The following is a 21,531-nucleotide window of genomic DNA, read 5'->3' as shown; positions in this document are numbered from 1 at the left end:
TAAGTGAGAAATGACAGATGTCAGCTATGGGGGTGTCTGATCGGGACCTCCACAGTGCAGTCCTGATCAGCTAACATGGCGGTTTGAGGGCTTCTCCTTACCTGCGTGCCACCTGATCGCTGATCTTATTATGCAGGTTGCATAGGCAGACTGTACAAGTAGATCACCGATAGTACTGATCGGTGCTATGCAATGAACATTACTAGCAATCAAATGATATATATTCCTTTTACTGTTTTCCCATTTCTTAGTGTTTTTTTCGTGACGCAATTTACTTATATCCAGGTCACAATGTATAGGCCTGGCAAACAAGCGCCCCAGTATTCGGCTATACATCAATAACCATTGGCTTACTGGAAAAAAAACTAGAATCTTACCGAGGCTGCAGACTGGGACCTAGGAGGAGACCTTCTGTACAATCTGCCGTAACCCTTCTGGCAAGTGTCAGAGTCGGGTTGTTACACTGCGAATACAAGAAACTAATTCATCTTGGAAAGCATTGCCTACATACGTGTAGAGCGCCGAGGCCGCGAACCCTTGGATCTCCCGGGAGCATAAATATAGTTAAAATAACTGAGCACTAGATGGAATATAGTCTCCTGCACTGTGCGTATGAAACGCGTGGTAGTGGTAGGGCCAAGGAGGGGTGGGGGAAACAGTTTACCCGTGAAGTCCCATGAAGCTCAGCCTAATAACCCAGAAAATTAGGAAAATAAGGTTCCATTTTTTTTTAAATCTAGTTTTGCATCTGTGGAGAAGCCCTCTGAGATGTTTATTGGTCCTTAAATACAGAAATAAACAAATAAAACAGGTGATACATTTACTTTATTTATTTCGTTATTTATTTATTTTTAAATCAGAGCCAGATATTAAAACTTTTTTTGTAATCTGTTTCTACTTTTGGATTGTAAATAGTTTTTATTTGTTATATGTTTTATATATTGTTGTGGTGGGGGGGGGAGGGGGTGGTCATCTTGCCTGAACACATTTTGTTCAGAACACTTGGAGCCAGAGGCCGTGATCCGGGCCTGCCCCGGACTAGTGACGTTGCCTTGACGACGCTGCACAGGGATGTTCATGCGCGTCCCTGTGCGTCGTCATCAAGGCAACATCACTAGTCCGGGGCAAGCTCGGAGAAGAGCCCCCCCCCCCCCTGTTGAAAATGGACAGCCCGGAATGACTAACCCTCCCCACCAGATGGTCCCTGCAGCACAGATGGCCCGGACCAGCTCACCCTTCCTTCCCACCGAGGAGAGGTGAGTAGAAAACTAAATGGGGGTCTGGAAGATGACGAAGGCCGCAGTGGTCTTCAGCATGCCCGATGGCTGTCCGGGCATGCCGGGAGTTGTAGTTTTGAAACATCTGGAGGTCCGCAGGTTGAAGACCACTGAGAAGGGATTGACAGGCGGAGAGTTCACTCGAGTATAAGCCGAGGGGGGCGTTTGCAGCACGAAAAATCGTGCTGAAAAACTCTGCTTATACTCGAGTATATACGGTACGTACCCGAAACGTGATGATGACCACTTGGATATTATCTTGTATCCTGTTTTTAATCTCCGAAATAAATATGGAGTTTTACCGAGTGCCGGCATTTCAAGTCTTCTTTCCTTGTGTAATATTGTAATGTGTGACACTTTGTACAAAATATCAAAATTGTAAATTGCTGCAAAATCTGCTGGCTCTAAATGAATAAAAAAATTTTTGTATTATTATTACTATTTTTTTTGAAATATAAATATAATTTTTATTATTATTAGAGAATAATGTAGAGGTTCTTGTGTATGCCTTGTGCTTACCTGTTTTTAGCTGATGTAGCCTGCGCCTCTGTAATGCAGCCGTCATTTTCTATAAATCCTCCGGCTGAGGATGTGTTGTTTGATCGCCGCACCTGGTAATCTCAATAAGCTGCTAGTGCTGGAGTAAAACTCATTAGACTCCTAAGTGGGTAGAGGCTAGGAAACCAGACGAAAGGCTTGTTTTTCTTTTATTTATTTTCTATTCTGTACAATTTCTGCAAACTCCCGTTTCCCCCGCCTTATTCTTTACCTTCACCTTTTTTCCGTCTGTGCTGCAGGCTATCAATCTGCCGCTGTCACATCACCCTCCACTCGTGGTATTGCAGGGTATAATGTTTGATCTGTTGCTTTACTGCTCTGCAGACAGTTATACTTTACTCTCCATCACTCTCTCGCTCTCCCTGTATCGCTCCCTCCATCTATCGCTCTCCCCACCTTCTCCCCCTGCTGCAGGCTGTTCCCCCCTCTGCATGTATCAGCTTTTTTTTACGGCTCTGTTGACAGATGGTGCGCTGCGGCCCTTGAAGGGAAACTAAATACTACAGCTAAGGAGCCAGAGACAGGGGGGCGAGAAGCCAAGGGGGAGAGGAGAAAACGGGAAGAAGGAGAAAACGGGAAAACGTTAGGGAGGAAAGGTGGGAACAGGTGCCAAGGGCAAAAGGGAGGTAGCGACTTAAGAATTAAGTTATTTATATATTGACGATACTTATACATTGTGTGCAAAAAGGTTTTTTTTTTAGGGGGGGGGGGGGGCGAACAAGGTTCCCATTAGGGTACCATTTATTAGTGCGTTGGGAAACGGTCGCATGCTGCAGCAAATGTTAAAATTAGATCGGCGGTAATGATATGTTTATTGCAGCAGGAATACTTATGGTGCCGGCGGAAGCGACTTACCAAAGATCAAAAAAAAAAAAAATAAATAAATAACAAAGAATAAATGAATGAATAGAAGAAAAAAAACAAGGGGCCCTTAAAGGGGTACTCTGCTGCTAGACATCTTATCCCCTATCGAAAGGGTGTTGCTATGCCCCCCCCCTGCATTCTCCCGCAGCACCAGGTGTTCTAAACAAATGCCGGGTTCCTGCGGCAGTGGTCATGATGTCACGACCACGCCCCCTTGTGATGTCACGACCACCCCCCCTCCAATCATGTCTATGGGAGGGGGCGTGTCGACTGACACGCCCCTCCCGTAGACATGAATGGAGGGGTGTGGTCGTGACATCATGAGGGGGCGTGGTCATTACATCACGATCATGGCCTCCAGCGTCAAGTGTTCTGAACAAAATGTTCAGAACGCTGGAGCACCAGAGTACCCCTTTAAAGGGGTACTCCACTGGAAAACATTATTATTATTATTATTATTAATTTATTTTTTATCAACTGGTACCAGAAAGGTAAAAACAGATTTGTAAATTACTTCTATTTAAAATCTTAACCCTTCCAGTACTTATCAGCTGCTGTATGTTCCAGAGAAAGTTCTTTTCTTTTTGAATTTCCTTTCTGTCTGACCACAGTGCTCTCTGCTGACACCCCTGTCCATGTCAGGAACTGTCCAGAGTAGGAACAAATCCCCATAACAAACCTCTCCTGCTTTGGACAATTCCTGACATGGACAGAGGTGTCAGCAGAGAGCACTGTGGTCAGACTGAAAAAAAGGAAATTCAAAAAGAAAATAACTTCCTGTGGAGCAAATTGAAGCTGATAAGTACTAGAAGGATTGAGATTTTTAAATAGAAGTAATTTACAAATCTGTTTAACTTTCTGCCACCAGTTGATTTATAAAAAAAAAAAAAAAAAGTTTTACAGGGGAGTACCCCTTTAAGGCTCATGACTAGTGCCCCCACTTGTAGTCACCCCATGAGGGTATATACCATTTGCACACTTCCTGTGGATGTTATGGGTCTCTTGTCTTTGGTTATCCCCATCTACATCCCCTTTTGTGAGTTGTGGGCTTCTCATCGCAAGGGGTTAGTATGAGCACCATTTCTCATATAAAGGAGGGCAGGGGATCCTCTACCCGAAAAATCTGGCTTTTATTGTTATGCCCTGAATCCCCCCCCCCCCCCCTATAACTACATATAATCCGTGGCAGTGTCTGGATTTCCTTGCAAGGGAACTGGCTGACTGGTTATAGGTTATAAACCTTTTGTATACTGGATTGGTTAAAACCAAGATGAGATTGTCTATTTGTAAAACTACAACTCCCAGCTTGGCATGCTGGAAGTTGTAGTTTTGCAACAGCTGGAGGCACCCTGGTTGGGAAAACACTGCTCTATATGGATGTTTACGGTTGAAGGCAGTTTCAGTATTTATTTTTCTATATTTCAGCTTTGTTCACGGAAATCCCACAAGATGTTAGCGCACACCCCGGAGAAGATGTGGAGATGGCGTGTTCCTTCCGTGGCAGCGGTGACATTCCCTACTCACTGGAGATCCAGTGGTGGTATATCCGCACCCACAAGGACTGGGCAAACAAGGAAACATGGGCAGATAGCCAGGTAATGTGTTACAATTACATATTACAATTGTGATTGAAGAGTATGCGGATGGGTTAGTTGAGCAACTGATGCCCTAAAACTGTGTTACCCAACCAGTGTGCCTCCAGCTGTTGCATAACTACAACTCCCAGCATGCCCGGACAGCCTTTGGCTGTCCGGGCATGCTGGGAGTTTTAGTTTTGCAACAGCTGGGGGCACAGTGGTTGTCAGCAATATAGGAAAAAACCCTACACAGTGGGACCTTGTCCAATCAGAATCCAATTGACAAAAGAAATGGTAATACCTAGTCCAGAAAGAACAAAATAATTTAAGGCTATGGACACCTTTTGGGAAGTGTTTTATTTAATTCTTATGGTGCAAAAACGTTTTCTATATGCTGTAAGTCTTTATTAAAAATATGTAGCTTACTTTTGCTTCCACTGCCTCTGCAGTGTGCTGTGTGAGCTTTGTTTTCTCTCTGTACTTCACACATCCTATATGATTCTCCTCTGCAGACTGCCTTGTATCTGCTCTCCTCTCTATCTGCAGCTTATATGAGATCTAAATTCTTTCTGTACTTGTACACATCCTATAATATTCTCTCCTACAGACTGCCTTGTATCTGCTCTCTTCTCTCTTCGCCCTGTGTGAGCTCTGTTTTCTCTCTATGTTTTTTCACATACTATATTATTCTCCCCAGAAAACTGCCTTTTATCTGCCTTCCTCTCTATCTACAGCCTGTATGAGCTCTAATTTCCCTGTATACCTGTACACAGCCTATCTTATTCTCCCCTGAAGACTGCCTTGTATCTGCTTTCCTCTCTCTCTTCGCCCTATGTGAGCTGTTTTCTCTCTATACTTGTATACATCCTATATTATTCTCCCCTCCAGACTGCCTTGTATCTGCCCTCCTCTCTATGTTCAGCCTATATGAGCGCTAATTTCCCTCTATACTGTTGCGCTGAGCGCTCCGGCCCCTCACTGTTGCCGTGAGCGCTCTCCTCCCCTTCCTCTGGCGGGCCTGGGATTCACATCGCAGGATGTGCCCGCATGCGAATCTCGGCCGTCACTTACCTTCTGCTCCTGCTAACTTCCCCGCTGCCTCTGTTCTTCCACGCCCTGCCTCCTAGGGCGTGCGCATGCCGGAGCTCTGAGATTTAAAGTGCCAGTGCGCACTTAATTAGTAATTGTACCTGTCCCTTCCTTATACGTTTTTGCACCTCCCTCTACCTCTTGCCGGATCTTTGTTTGCCTTAGTGCCATTGTGAAAGGATCTTCCTGTTTGCCTACCAGTGTTCTGACCTACTGTTTCGTGACCTGACCTTTCTCCTGTGCCGCCTGCCTATTGACCTCCTGCTACTTTCCTGACCACGTACCTGTGCCGCCTGCCCTGACCATCTGCTATCCTGACTATGAGTTGCCAGATCCCTCCTGTGCCACGTTCCCCCTCAGCAGCCTGTGTGGACAAGACATGTCAGGGGTAGCGACCTGGGTGCTGCCTGCCGCAGCAAGTCCATTCCGCTTTCCGGCCAAAGCCCAAGCCATCTTCCACACAGGTACAGCGGATATACTACCTCCGTGAGTGTTACATATAACTATACACAGCCTATCTTCTTCTCCCCTGCAGACTGCCTTGTATCTGCCCTCCTCTCTAACTACAGCTAATATAAGATCTAAATTATTTCTTTACTTATAATATTCTCCCATGCAGACTGCCTTGTATCTGCTTTTCTCTCTATCTACAGCCTGTGTGAGCTATAATTTGCCTCTATACCTGTACACAGCCTCTTATTCTCCCCTGCAGACTGCCTTGTATCTGCGCTCCTCTCGATCTACAGCATATTTGAGATCTAAATAATTTCTAAACGTGTACACAGCCTATATGATTCTCCTATGCAGACTGCCTTATATCTTCCCTTCTCTCTCTTTCTTCACCCTGTGTGAGCTTAAATTCTTCTTTATACATCCTATATGATACTCCCCTGCAGAATGCCTTGTATCTGCTCTCCTTTCTCTCTTCGCCCTGTGTGAGCTCTGATTTCTCTCTATACTTGTACACATCCTATAGACTACCCTGCTGACTGCCTTGCCATTTCTTCTTTCATTTTTCAGAGGTCTTTTGAAAAATGAAAGAAGCAATCTGATTGGTTGCTATGGGCAACTCAGCAACTTTTCCTCTATACAGGTTTTGATACATGTCCTCCCATATGATTATCCCCTGCAAACTGCCTTGTATCTTTCCTCCTGCAGACTGCCTTGTATCTTTCCTCCTATCTTTCCTATCTACAGCCTGTATGAGCTCTAACTTCTTTCTATACCTGTATACAACCTATATGATTCTGCTCTGCAGACTGCCTTCTATCTGCGCTCCTCTCTCTCTTTGGCCTGTGTGTTGTCCTCCAAGGTTTCTCTCCCCGCCCACCATCTCAGCTGGTGTTAGCCCCCCTCCTCCTCACTGTTGCTATCTCTTACACTGATAGAGCAGAAAGTCTGTCTGATGGACAGATCTTATTATATCTTTGAGATGCAGCTAAATGGTTGGAAATTTGTAATAAAGACCATTTAGAAATTTGCTTCATTTTGTATTTAGGAAACAAATTACTACAAAGGTATCCGTAGCCTTTAATGGCACAAAGCAGAGTATTGTTTTCTTAAGGGTAATACAAGTATTTACTAAAAAAGGCAGGTCAGGAGAACCAGCGGGTCTTCTCTAAAGCTAATAAAGCAAACAGTAATAACATCCTAGGTCTGATATGCATATTGAATTATTAAGGAAATATTCTAAAGAGTCGACTGCCATTGATCTTGCTCCCCCCTCCTTCTCCCGACTCGAACAATCTTTTTTCCCTTGTAGCCATGTGCTCGGATAAGAGGCGGTAATGCAAAAGATGTTCCGGGGATTTTAATGAGGGCCGCTGTCTGAACAGAGTCCAGACACAATTCATTAGCACAAACTGCAATTAATCTGAGAAGGATAGAGGGAGTATCAAAAGACGTTGACAAGCCAATATGAGCCGGTCACGGAGCGTGTCTGAAGCTCACCGCCGAAAGATTGTCCAGCCATAGCACTATTTATGTTCTTTTTAATGATGGGCATACTCCATTGTATCAGGTCGTAGTTCATTGTGGGCTTGCGGACTGATCTCATTGTCTGTCTAGTGCTCCAAAACCCCCATCCTTATAGGCAAGGGAGAGGGCACGTTCTCCTGGGTAGGCTTTTCATTAATTTACCTGTTATGTGCACGGAAACTGCTGGGGATCAAACGTCACTAGAATAGAATAGAGAACTACTGACAGGGGTCAGCCGGGAGCAACGCGCTTATTATACTGGTTCTGGGCATCTTGCCCAAAAAGAAAGGGTACAAGGCACCGTAGTAAAAATACCATTGAGCGTCTGGTGACAGATACGCTTAAAGTTACTTCTATTGGTTTTGGTTAATTGATCGTCTTGTAAAGTTACAGTAGGACGTTGGGAAATCAATCTTTTAACTGAGCAGGAGCAGCGCTGAATAGCTGAAACTTGTGGGTGATCACAGTGAAGGAAAAAAGTATTTGATCCCCTGCCGGTTTTGTACGTTTACCCACTGACTAAGAAATGATTGGTCTATAATTTTTATGGTTGGTTTATTTGAACAGTAAGAGACACAATAGACACAAAACAATCCAGAAAATGTATTTTTTTAAAAAGTTATGAATTGATTTGCATTTTATGAGAGTTCTGGCTCCCGGGTGTCTTTTATACAGGTGATTGAACTGAGATTAGGAGCACTCTCTTAAAGAGAATACTACTAATCCTTGCTTGTTTTCTGTATAAAAATACCTGTTCACAGAAGCGATCAATAAATCAGCAAGATTTTTGGTTCCCTGGTGTTTTTTTATACAGGAAACCAGATGAGATTAGGAGCACTCTCTTAAAAGGAATGCTACTAATCTCCACTTGCCTGTATAAGATGCCTATCCACCAAAGCAATCAATCAATCAGCAAGACTTCAGGCTCCCAGGTTTTTTATACAGGTATTGAGTTGAGATTAGGCGCACTCACTTAAAGGGGAATACTCCTAATCTCCTATTCTAAGGGGTGGTCTTCTCAAAGAAAAAAGTCTAAAAACCTGTCACATGTAATCTGTTTTGGACAGGGTGGTCCTCTTAAACGGAACCAAATCGTCAGATTTTGCCATATATAATGCATGACAATGCGTTATATATATGGTAAAATCTGTATCTTTATCATCCACGGGGGATGTTTTTGCCCCCAGGGATGGTGAAGATATGAAGTTGTAAAGTCCCCTCCTGCGGCCGCTTTGTAAGTAGTCCCCTGGGCTGGGACTTATACTTACCAGCACCAATTGCTCCAGCCATGGCCCCGTCCCGTCGGCTTGATTTATGGCTTACGTCATCTCTCTGCTTCCTAAGAAGACAGAGCAGAGTGGTGACGCAAGCTGTCAATCAAGATGAGGGGGCGTCACCGCGGCTGGAGCGAAGGGTGCTGGTAAGCATAAGTCCCCGCCCAGGGGACTACTTGCGGGACGGACTTTATGATTTCATATCTTCACCATCCCGGGCGGGGTGGGGGGTTGGGGAAACGTACCCTGGTAGGGTGAGGATACAGATTTTATAGCGTTGCCAATCGTTATATATATGGCAAAATCTGATGATCGGTTCCCTTTAAAGGGGTGATCTTTTGGAGAGGTTTTACTGTAATAGTAAGAGTACTTTTGGCCACTGGAGCTTTCCTCACACATACACTGAGCTAATGTGAACCCAAGCTGTAGGCACTTCGTTGCTTAGGCACGCAAAGTCATGCTCGGCAGCCAATCTTTGACCAAAGTTTAACATACTTGGCATTCCCGGCAGATGAGATTGTCAGTTTTTTTCTATACTTAGTCCTCAATTGCCTATTTACAATAAAAAGAATAGAAAAAGTTACTAGTCCCAGAATCCTATGGAACTCAGAATACTTTTTTGTGTAGAGCATCGGAATCCTGATAGGTTCAAGTAGTGCTGGGCGGTATACCGGTTCATACCGAAATTTTTTTCCCTCATAATATGAATTTTTCCCATACCGCAATACCAGTTGGGCCCCTCCCCCCCCCCTCAAATGACTTTATCAGCCGCAGCGCGCTGTCCCCACATCGAGGAACCAATCATATGTGACGCTTCTGCCACGGGGTTCTGCTTCTCTTCCCCCCCCCCATTTTTTAAGCCCAGCGCTGCGCTGTCCCCCACATCGGGGAACTAATCATATGTCACCTCGTCCTTCTGTGATTTGCGGGCCACTGGCGCTGGAAATCTGTACTGTACTACATATTCCTTGTGCCCGGGCTGGAAAAATAAACAAAATAAACTTTAGCTCACCTTTCTACGTTCCCCCGTCGTCGCTCCGGTAACGGCCTCACGCTGGGGATGGGAACTTCACAGAGCCGTCAGCCTATCACCGCCCGCAGCGATGTCCCGCCTCGGTTGGTGATAGGCTGAGTGAACTGTCATGTAAGGAGCCGGCCGCTCAGCCTATCGCCAACCGAGGCGGGACATCACTGTGGCCGGTGATAGGCTGATGGCTCTGTGAGGGTTAGAGAAGCAGCACCCACGGGTCACATAATTGGGGGGGTGGAAAATACTGTTAAATACCGTGGAACCGCCATAACTTACAAAAATACTGTGATACACATTTTTGGTCATACCGCCCAGCTCTAGGTTCAAGTAAAAAGTGCCAAAAGGGGTTTTGAGAGCGACCCCTGTGCGGGACGAAACCTTAGTGTTGTGTACCATAGAGGAATAATCTTTTTGAACTTTTTTTTTAATTGCCGTATTTTCTGGCGTATAAGACGACCCCCAACTTTTACAGTTAAAATATAGAGTTTGGGATATACTCTCCATATAAGACTACCCCTCTACCGTGATATACGGTACCTTACCATTGTTCCCTCACACTAGGTAGGCAGCATAGCTCCTCTTACATTAGGTAGGCAGCATAGTCCCCCTACATTAGGTTGTCAGCATAGATCCCCCTACATTAGGTTGTCAGCATAGTTCCCTGACATTAGGTTGTCAGCATAGTTCCCCCACATTAGGTGGTCAGTATTGTCCCCCCCCCCCCCCCCACATTAGGTTGGCAGTATTGTTCCCCCCCCACATTAGGTTGTCAGCATAGTTCCCCCACATTAGGTTGTCAGCATAGTTCCCCCAGTGTTGTGAGTCCACCATAACGCTGCTGCTTTCTTTCTGTGAACTGTCCATTTCCCTTCCTCCAACTACAAGTCCCATGATCCCTTGTTTGTAATTGTGAGGTCACTTTTCTCCCGCCCATACATCAGCCACCCCACCATTTTTTGGAACAATTCCCTGCAGCCCTGTGGAGAATGATCTCCCCCACCCAGCAGTCGCTTCACTCATTGAAGCGCAGACAGGCTCCCTTTCAACACCGGACTAGTGATGTAATGTATTAGGCCATTCTGCAACCTGGGAAAACTTGAGACGACACTCATTTTGTATGCTGTTAAAAATAAACATTGGGGCAAAGATCACAGAATTGCGAAACCACCATCAAACATCGGTACAGAAACAAAATTATGAACTACACTAACTTTACAGCCCCTGTAGCACAGTCAAATAAAAAAAATACTGGAATACCCCTTTAAGCATCAACAGTCACAGTTACCCAATTCTGTTGAAAGTAACATATTTGGCGTCTCTTATCCATCTGATGTCTGCCTGGTTGCATGCAAAGCGCATTTGCTCAACTCTTCCGGAGTGTCGTCTATAAAATATATGGGGGAGGTATTGGGTAGTTTAGTGTGTATGTACCGTGACTGCTAATATACCACATATTCCACACATAAGCACCCACTCACAATGAAATTGGCAAAAAGCCAGTCAGTGCTATAAGATCCTATTTCTCAAAGAGATTAGACAGCTTTAGAATAAAAATATGCAAGATGAGGAGGGAAATGTGCACAAAGCGGACATATTGTAAATGATATGTTATCTGGAGGCTCGGGAAAGACAGTGCGAGGAATTGATGAATAATGACTGACGACTATATTATGGACAGTTGCGGATGGATGAGAATTTGGGGCAAGTAATGAGGATTAGTCAGTACCCACAAAAAGCCTTCTAGACCCTATTAGTGCATTCTGAGACCATAGAGGAGGCCTTTTTTTTTTTTTTTTTTTTTTAAAGGTAGAGCAGCTACAAAGAGTGTCTCTTGCTCTGGAGGACCTGAAAAGCCCACGCATTGCATATATAGTCCCGTGATTTTAATAGAAATCACTGCATGCATTACTTTATTTTACATGTGGCGGCAATGCAGGACAGTTAATTCTGGATTATGTGGTCAGCTGATGATCAGGGGACCCTTCTAACAAAAATTGATAGCTTAAAGGGGTACTCCGGGGGAAAAAAATGTTTTTCAAATCAACTGGCGCCAGAAAGTTAAACAGATTTGTAAATTACTTCTATAAAAAATCTTAATCCTTCCAGTACTTATCAGCTGCTGTATGCTCCAGAGGAAGTTGTGTAGTTCTTTCCAGTCTGACCACAGTGCTCTCTGCTGACACCTCTGTCCGTGTCAGGAACTGTCCAGAGCAGCAGTGATGCCACTTTTTAGATTTTGATATTTCCCATTGACTTCAATCAATGTGTTGTTGACATCATGCAGATTTTTCACATGGAATCCACATCAGAAAGTGTGAACATAGCCTTACTTGTGCGCATGTACATTCGGGCCTACTTGAAGAGGGATGTGCAGAATTATGGATGAACTGATATTCGTTTAAAGGGGGGGGGGGACGAACTTCTTCTAATATTCCTCCTCAATGTTATGCAAATCTTATTTGCAGCTACTGGAAACATTTGGTGGAGGTGATTGCTTACTGGAGATTACAGGTTGTTAAAGGGGTACTCCTCCCCTAGACATCTTATCCGCTATTGCCAGCAGGGGGACCCCCGCGATCTCTGCTGCAGTACCCCAGACATCCGGTACACTGAGCGAAGTTCGGATGACCAGCAATGCGGGGCGGAGGATTGTGACATCACGGTTACGCCCTCCCATAGACTTGCATTGAAGGGGCGTGGCCGTGATGCCACAAGCCTCTGGCACTGCACCTTATGCTCTAAACGAACACCAGGGGCAGCAGAGAGATCACGGGGGTCCCCAGTAGCAGGACCCTCGTGATCAGACATCTTATCCCCTATCCTTTGGATAGGGCATAAGATGTATAGGGGCGGAGTACCCCTTTAAAGTTAACAGTTCACTTACTTTTTCTCCTTGCACTGCGGATGTTTACTCAATGTGCTAGATAACACATAAACAGTCCTGCTTTTTGTATCTTTAATAGTCCAGTCTGATTGTGTTTTATTAGAAAAAAAAAAAGTCAGTGATTCCCACTGTTTTTGACAGCACTGTCTTTTGTGAATAGAGCCTCCGGATCTTCCCCTGATGGATGATGTCCAGGTAGAGAAGGATAAGGCATGTTTCCACTGCCTGATCCTTTTTTGTTTTCTGTGAAATAATTCACAAGCACAACAGTCTGCCTGAGACCTACCCCTACTTTCTCCAATCGTCTAGCCAAATGTTCGTGTAAATGGAGGGACTGGGAAAGCTAGCTGTTGTGTGCACAAATGTATCGATGACAGCTATCCTATAGGTACTCTAGGTTTATGGGTACCTTTAAAGGGGTATTCCAACCTGGAGGGTCTGCACGTGCTCTATGTGTTGTCTTTTGGAGCTCCGGAGGTACCCAAGTACAACCAACCCATAACTCCATGCAGTGGGGAGAGTTAAAGGGGTACTCCGCCCTTAGACACCTTATCCCCTATCCAAAGGGGGTCCCACCGCTGGGGACCAACGCGATCTCAGCTGCGGCACCCCAGACACCCAGTGCACGGAGCGAACACGGATGACTGGCGGCGTGGGGCGGAGGCTCGTGAAGTCATGGTCACGCACCGCTCGTGACATCGCGGCCATGCCCCCTCAATGCAAGTCGGGGGCATGACGGGCATCACGCCCCCTCCCATAGACTTGCATTGAAGGGGCGTGGCCGTGACTTCACGAGCCTCCGGTGCTGCACCCGACGCTCTAAACGAACGCCGGGTGCAGCAGGGAGATCGTAGGGGTCCCCAGAGGCGGGACCCCTGCGATCAGACATCCCAATCAGATAAGATGTCTAGGGGTGGAGCACCTCCTTTAAGGCTCCATTATGGAGATTACGAGGAGTCCCAGAGGTCGGACCCCTGACAATCAGTTTTGGGGGGCTAGAATACACCTTCAAATGTGACTTCGCCAACACTTGGACCACATCAGTACAGAAACCCAGATAGTTCCAAAGTGTTCACTTACTTTTATTTATTGTAGCTGTACATATGTAACATCTCACCTAACTCCTTCTGTCCTTGGTATCTATGGTTAGTGATCCGGTAGCCTTACACAATGGGGGAGATTTATCAAAACCCGTCTAGACAAAAGACCGTCACCCATAGCAACCAATCAGATCGCTTCTTTCATTTCTGAAAAGGCCTGTGAAAAATGAAAGTAGCAATCTGATTGGTTGCTATGGGCAACTCAGCAACTTTTCCTCTGGACAGGTTTGGATAAATCTCCCCCCATGTGTTCATAAAATAATAAGGTAAAGTCGATAACTAAGTATGCCAGCGGTAAAGGAGGTGGGATGTGGCGGGAATACTGGGATCGCTGTGTCTAATATCGTATATTCTTTTTATCTTGCAGTTAAAATCTCTCCCGGGAACTCCAGAGAAAGGCGCCACCAAGATAAGCGTAAGTGTTATAAGAACAAGAAGTCAGCGTCAAATGTGGTTTTACACAAAATAAAGTATAGTACTATATAGGGGGAGATTTATCAAGACCTGAGCAGAGGAAAAGTTGGGCAGTTGCCCATAGCAACCAATCAGATCGCTTCTTTCATTTCTGAAAAGGCCTCTGAAAAATAAGCGATCTGATTGGTTGCTATGGGCAACTGGTCAACTTTTCCTCTGCACAGGTTTTGATAAATCTCCCCCTATGGAGGGGATTCATCAATATATATAGAGTCATTTTAAGTGTATTTTCTTGCGCAAAATCTTGCGCAATGATTTTTTTTGCGTTCTTTTTGTGCGTCTTTTTTGGTGGAACTTTTTCTAAAGATGTCACCCTTCGGGTGTACCGTAGAGCCCTTTTTCATATAGACATGGATTTATCAACTGCGTTTTTTTTTCTTTTTTGGACGCACAAAAAGAACGCAAGTCTCATTTTTTTGCGCAAATATACACCACCTCGGAGGACACGTAACAAAGTGTCTATTTTCACACAGTAAGGACTGCAACTCCCGTCATGGACAGACTCTGTCCATGATGGGAGTTGTAGTCCAGGGGCTGAGGTGCAGATCGCAGCAGATCAGTCTCCAGAGACCCGCTGCGATCCGCATTTATTAACTGTAAAAGCCGGCGGTACATGCGGCTACACTGCGCTGCCATCGGCTCTTGTATGCACTGTCATAATTCATAATCCCCGCTGCCTGAACACGGGAGCTCTGATTGGTCAATAGCTATCCACCAATAAGAGCTCCCCTCTCCCGGCGGGGATTATGAATTATAAGAACTGTATATAGGAGCCAGCGGCAGCGCAGTGTAGCCGCATGTACCGCTGGCTTGTATAGTTAATAAATGCGGATTGCAGGAGAGTGAACTGCAGTGATCTGCCCTTGGACTACTACTCCTATCATGGGACAGAGTCCCTAAGTCCACTTTTCCTGTGAGGTAGAGAAGGAGTGTACGGTAGAGCGAGGGGGGGGGGGCGTTTCTATATTTGCACAGGATTTATCAAAGGAGTACAACAGCCTTAGTATATTCTGAGCAAGAGTGTACAATAGACAAGAGTGTAAATGGATAGAACTGTGTCTACAATAGACACATAATGATGAATCCCCCCCCCCTATGTGTATATACGGCTTATGGTGGGTGTAACATCAGAAGGAAAGGGTCAGCATTTTTCAGAGAACAGCGCCACTTTTGTACCTAAATCTGACTTACAATTCTCTTGTTCCGGATGGGGATCCTGCTTTTTTATCTTTTTATAAACACGAACAGCAGCATCAGCATGGGGACATTATAGAGCAGCCTAAGCTGTAAATCAAGGTTAAAGGGGTACTCCGCCCCTAGACATCTTATCCCCTATCCAAAGGATAGGGGAAAAGATGTCTGATCTCGGGGAGGGGGTCCGCCCTGCTGCACAGCCGGCCTGCCCCCTCCCATAGACTTGCATTGAGGGAACGTGGCCGTGACGTCACAAGCCTCTGCCCTGCATCACCAGTCATCCTTCACAGAGCGAAGTTCGCTCCCTGCATCAGATGTCTGGGGTGCTGCAGCCGAGATAGCAGGGGTCCCCAGCGGTGGGACCTCCGCGATCAGACATCTTATCCCCTATCCTTTGGATAAGTGATAAGACATCTAGGGGCAGAGTACCTCTTTAAGATCTAATACAGGTAGCCCCTGTGTAGTCTCTTTGCAGTCTCTGCTTCTGGCTCTTTGATCACTCCTCTTCCCCTCTCCATTGGCACATATGAGCAGCATGTAATCTGATCCCTCAATGAGCTGCTAGTCCTTCTTGTAAACACAAAGTGGAATTGAGCTGTAGACCTTTTTCAGCAGTTTTCTCTCCTGCAGGCTCCATCTTTTATCTTCAGTTGTACTTGAGCTAGTGAGTGATTAGGCCTCTATAATGGCTCCCATACACTGCACTCACACAGAAGAGGGGATAGTATACCCTAAGAGCAGCAGTATGGAGGACATTATAGAGTAGTACTGAGCAGTCTAAGCTATGAATCAAGCTCTAGGTTGAGATCTAATACAGTAAGCCCCTGTATAGTCTCTTTGCAGTCTCTATGGGCTTGCATGAGAAGCATGTAAGCTGATCCCTTAGTGAACTGCTAGTCCTTCTTGTAAACACAAAGCAGAATTGAGCTGTTTATATTTCGACTAAAAGAAATTTAAAGGGGTACTCCGCTGCTTAGCGTTTAGAACAAACTGGAGCAGGCGCCGGGAGCTCGTGACATCATAGCCCCACCCCCTCATGACATCACGTCCCGCCCCCGCAATGCAAGTCTATGGGAGGGGGCGTGACAGCCGTCACGCCCCCTCCCATAGACTTGCATTTAGGGGGAGGGGGCGTAATGTCATGAGGGGGCGGGGCTATGATGTCACAAGCTCCCGGCGCCGGCTCCAGAGTTCGGAACAGTTTGTTCTAAACGCTGAGCAGCAGAGTACCCCTTTAAGGGGGACAGCATGAGAAGATCATTTTTTCCTGTCTCCTTTACTCCCCCTCTCCTCTCTATAGGCTTGTTTAGGCAGCATGTAAGCTGATCCCTCAGTGAACTGCCAGTCCTTCTAAACAAAAGGCAGAATTTAGCTGCTGCTGTTTTTTTTCTTTTAATCCCTTCATAAATTTACCCCATGGGTTGTTCACTAAACACATACGGCATCAGTCTTTATTTGTAAGGTAATTTTAACCCTTTTCTAATGCATTACAAAATACCTATTCTGGTCCTTCTCCTCCATACCGCCCATACTTGGCCCACTGCCCTCGAGCGTCTTGAAGAACACTAATGGGCATCTAGCTCTACGGCAAGAGCGGAACATTATTCTGATTTACAATTCTTTCCTTCCGGACGGGGTAGAGCTTTATATTTCACAGACTGGGAGCCGATCAATTCGGTAGGAAAGCTAATTAGCCGCAGAGATTTTCCTATTGATCTTGTTCTGTAGATGAGAGAGCTGTACTTGGCAGGGATGGGAGACTTCGACTGAAGCATTGTCCCATTGGAGGGGGGGATATACCGTAAATTCATTTACAAGGTAGCATTAAAGAGGCTTAAGTAAACAAAACAGCCAAAAGTGTGGGGATTTAAGACTGTTTCTTATATAGTCTCCTACTTTTAGGATTGTTCCATTACTGTAGTCTAAGGGTGTATAGTAGCGGATCTGACAGATGGGTTGAGCATTGCACACGTGCCACTTGTTAGTGTAGAAATGTTGGGTTATCTCTCAATTAATAGGACATACATCTAAATTAAAGAGCCTTTCCAAAATGCTCCTATAGCACACATGCTAGTAGTCACGATTTTTCCAAAACATTCCAGCTAACTGGACCATAGAAGGCTGGGTTCATGTAAATCCTGCCTCAAAGTGAGTGGTGTTTGGTCCCTTGGGGCATTCAAGTGGTCATGGTTATTCAGGATTAGAAAAACATGGCTGCTTGTGTCCAAAAAAAACAGCTCCACCCCGTCCTCAGGTTGTGTGTGGTATTACAACAAAGGCTTTATTAACTTCAATGGAACTGAGCTGCAATATCACACACAACCTGAGGACAAGAGTGGCGCTGCTTCTGGAAGAAAGCAGTCAGGTTTTTCTAAGTCTGACTAATTTGTCATTTTAAGTAACTTTTCAGGATAAGCTGTTGTGTGTGTGCGTGAGGATTAGCTCCATTAAAGGTGTGCTCCGCCCATAGACATCTTATCCCCTATCTAAAGGATAGGGGATAAAATGTCTGATCATGGGGGTCCCACCACTGGGGACCCACGGGATCTCCCTGCTGCACCCGACATTCGTTAAGAGTGTCGGGGGCAGCACCGGAGGCTCGTGATGTCACGGCCACGCCCCCTCAAGTCTATAGGAGGTGGGGCGTGGCAGCAGTCACGCCCCCTCCCATAGACTTGCATTGAGGGGGCATGGCTGTGACGTCACGACCGGGGCGTTACCGTAACGTCACGGGCCTCCGCCCCGGATCGCCAGTCATCTGGCACGGAGCGAAGTTCGTTCCATGCACCGGATGTCTAGGGTGCTGCAGCCAAGATCGTGGGGGTCCCCAGCGGCGGGACCCCCGCGATCAACATCTTATCCCCTATCCTTTGGATAGGGAATACGAAGTCTAGGGGTGGGGTACCCCTTTAATGCTATTATATATCTTCTATGCCATTTTTCAGCAGTTTTCCCACCTCCATCTTTAATGTTTAGATGTACTTCAGCTAGTGAGGGGAGACTAGCCTCTGTGATGGCAACCATACACTGCACTCACACAGAATACGGGATAGTGTACCCTAAGAGCAGCAACAGCTTTGAGAACATTATAGAGCAGTACTGAACAGTATAAATGAAGCCCTAGTTTGAGATCTAATGCAGTTAGCCCCTGTGTAGTCTCTTTCTTTAGTCTCTGGCTCTCTCCAATCACTCTCCTTCCCCGTTTTAATAGGCTTCAAAGGGCAGCATGTAACCTGGTCCCTCAGTGAGCTGCTATTAGCCTTATAAGAGAAGAAAGAGAAGCATTTTTCTCTGATAAGACTAGGCAAAGTTTATTAAAACAACAGAGACCATTTAAACCCCCCTTTTGTTAGGTGTTGGTAAGTATGCTAGATTACAGACACCTCATTGCATAAACATCAGACCATTGTTTTTTTGTCTATCCTGCCATAACGTCACACACTCACTTTCAGACCTAATAAATTGATCATCCCGATTTTCCCACAGAACACCACAAATAACCTATAAGATTGACACCGAGCAATAGGAGGGCAGTGCACTTGTCCTGAAGATTTATATGCCATGACAACCTCTACGGACATCGTAATTGCTGCCATTAGTAGTTGCCATCCAGCATCTGCATCATTGACTTTGAGAATAGCCAAATAAGACAAGTCAAGGACATAAAGTTCCAGATAATATGCTCCTAAAATAACTTTTTTTCTGGTGAAGAGAGACCATCATATCTTAAAATTAGACAGTATGCCTTGTACGTTGGGCTTGAACAATGGGAGGGGTTAAAGGGGTTCTCCGCTACTTAGTGTTCGGAACAAAATGTTCAGAATGCTTAGTGCTGTTGCCGGGGACTCATGATGTCACGGCCCCGCCCCTTCAATGCAAGTCTATGGGAGGGGGCGTGGTGGCCACCACGCCCCCTCCCATAGACTTGCATTGAAGGGGCGGGGTGTGACAGCAATAGGGGGCAGGGCCATGATGTCACAAGTCCCCGGTGCCGGATCTAAGGGTTTTGAACATTTTGGTCTTGAATGCTGAGCAGCGGAGTACCCCTTTTAAGATGGTCCACTGGTGACTGGAAACCATTATCTCTAGAGATGAGCGAACTTACAGTAAATTCGATTCGTCACGAACTTCTCCGCTCAGCAGTTGATGACTTTTCCTGCATAAATTAGTTTAGCTTTTAGGTGCTCCGGTGGGCTGGAAAAGGTGGATACAGTCCTACGAGACTCTTTCCTAGGACTGTATCCACCTTTTCCAGCCCACCGGAGCACCGGAAAGCTGAACTCATTTACGCAGGATAAGTCATCAACTGCCGAGCCGAGAAGTTCGTGACGAATCGAATTTACTGTAAGTTCGCTCATCTCTAATTATCTCAGTTGAGGAATAATATATTAGTTACACTCTGTTGCTCACTCTAATACACGGTGGGGATATCCTTTTATGTTATTCTTGTGTTTTGCTGATCCATTTGTGACATTATTGCTTTGTGATTACTGTATTAGCTGTTATTTGACTGATTACGATAGAATTGGAGACTATAGTGACAGGTCAGGCTGCTCTTCCCCAAAAGCAAAATAGACCTGGTGCGGATAGATCTAGGTCGCCCCCCCCCTAATCTGGACCATCTGAACCTTTCGTCGCCTTAAAGGGGTACTCCGGTGAAAAATATATTTTATTAAATCAACTAGTGCCAGGAAGTTAAACAGATTTGTAAATTACTTCTATTTAAAAATCTTAATCCTTCCAGTACTTATCAGCTGCTGTATGCCCCACAGAAAGTTCTTTTCTTTTTGAATGTCCTTTCTGTCTGACACCTCTGTCCATTTTAGGAACTGTCCAGAGTAGGAGCAAATCCCCATAGCAAACCTATTCTGCTCTGCACAGTTCCTGATATGGACAGAGGTGTCAGCAGAGAGCACTGTGGTAAAACAAAAAGGAAACTCAAAAAGAAAAGAACTTCCTCTGGAGCATAGAACAGCTGATAAGTACTGGAAGGATTAAAGGGGTATTCCAGGAAAAAAACATTTATTTTTTGTTTTTTTTTATATATCAACTGGCTCCAGAAAGTTAAACAGATTTGTAAATTACTTCTATTAAAAAATCTTAATCCTTTCAATAATTATCAGCTGCTGAAGTTGAGTTGTTCTTTTCTGTCTGGCAACAGTGCTCTGTGCTGACATCTCTGCTTGTCTCGGGAACTGCACAGAGTAGAAGAGGTTTGCTATGGGGATTTGCTTCTACTCTGGACAGTTCCCCAGACACGCGTCATCAGAGAGCACTTAGACAGAAAAGAACAACCCAACTTAAGCAGCTCATAAGTTCTGAAAGGGTTAAGATTTTTTAATAGATGTAATTTACAAATCTGTAAAACTTTCTGGAGCCAGTTGATATATAAAAAAAAGTTTTTCCTGGATAACTCCTTTTTAAGATTTTATAAATTTAAGTAATTTACAAATCTGGAGAAGAGAAAAGATGGGTGGCTGCACACTAGGATGATAAATGTCCAAACTGAACCGAGGTTCTGAATGCACTGTACCCGTAGTGCCAATAATTAGTAAACAGAATAAAAAATGGGTATTTAGACCTCAAGGTAGAATGATGCTATAGTTTACGATGATTTTTTATATATCAACTGGCTCTGGAAAGTTAAACAGATTTGTAAATGACTTCTATTAAAAAATCAATCCTTCCAATAGTTATTAGCTTCTGAAGTTGAGTTGTTGTTTTCTGTCTAACTGCTCTCTGAGGACTCACGTCCCGGGAGCTGTGCAGTTCCTATGGGGATATTTTCCCATCATGCACAGCTCCCGGGACGTGACATCATCATTGAGCAGTTAGACAGAAAACTTCAGAAGCTAATAACTATTGGAAGGATTAAGATTTTTTTAATAGAAGTAATTTACAAATCTGTAATTTTCCAGAGTCAGTTGATATATAAAAAAAAAAAACTTAATTTTTTTTTCCGAGATCCCAGTGCTGGACATCCATTTTTCCACATTGTCTTCTTGAGGGGAGGCGCTACCCTCCGGTCAGAGCACAGGTCCTGGAGTGGGGATTGGAGCTGCCTGAACTTCCCTTGTGCAACTCGAAGTTCGCTCCGTGCACCAGATGTCTGGGGTGCCGTAGCCATGATCGTAGGGGTCCCCAGTGGCGGGACCCCTGCGATCAGACATCTTATCCCCTTAACCTTTGCATAAGGGATAAGATTTCTAGGGGCAGAGAAACCCTTTAAGGCT

General features: G+C 45.1%; 1 protein-coding gene across 1 annotated transcript in view; it reads left to right on the top strand.

Moving 5' to 3' along the window:
• The window catches only part of VSTM2L (V-set and transmembrane domain containing 2 like), a 76,404-nt gene that overhangs the window by 51,062 nt on the left and 3,811 nt on the right, over positions 1-21,531 (top strand). Inside the window, exons 2-3 of the mRNA XM_056549710.1 lie at positions 4,125-4,294; positions 13,998-14,045. Coding sequence (XP_056405685.1) covers positions 4,125-4,294; positions 13,998-14,045 — 218 coding nt within the window. The remainder of the gene's footprint in view (positions 1-4,124; positions 4,295-13,997; positions 14,046-21,531) is intronic.

Source organism: Hyla sarda, chromosome 13 (assembly GCF_029499605.1).
Source record: "Hyla sarda isolate aHylSar1 chromosome 13, aHylSar1.hap1, whole genome shotgun sequence".
In the NCBI taxonomy this organism is placed as follows: domain Eukaryota; kingdom Metazoa; phylum Chordata; class Amphibia; order Anura; family Hylidae; genus Hyla; species Hyla sarda.
This window is presented reverse-complemented; position numbering and strand designations above follow the sequence as displayed.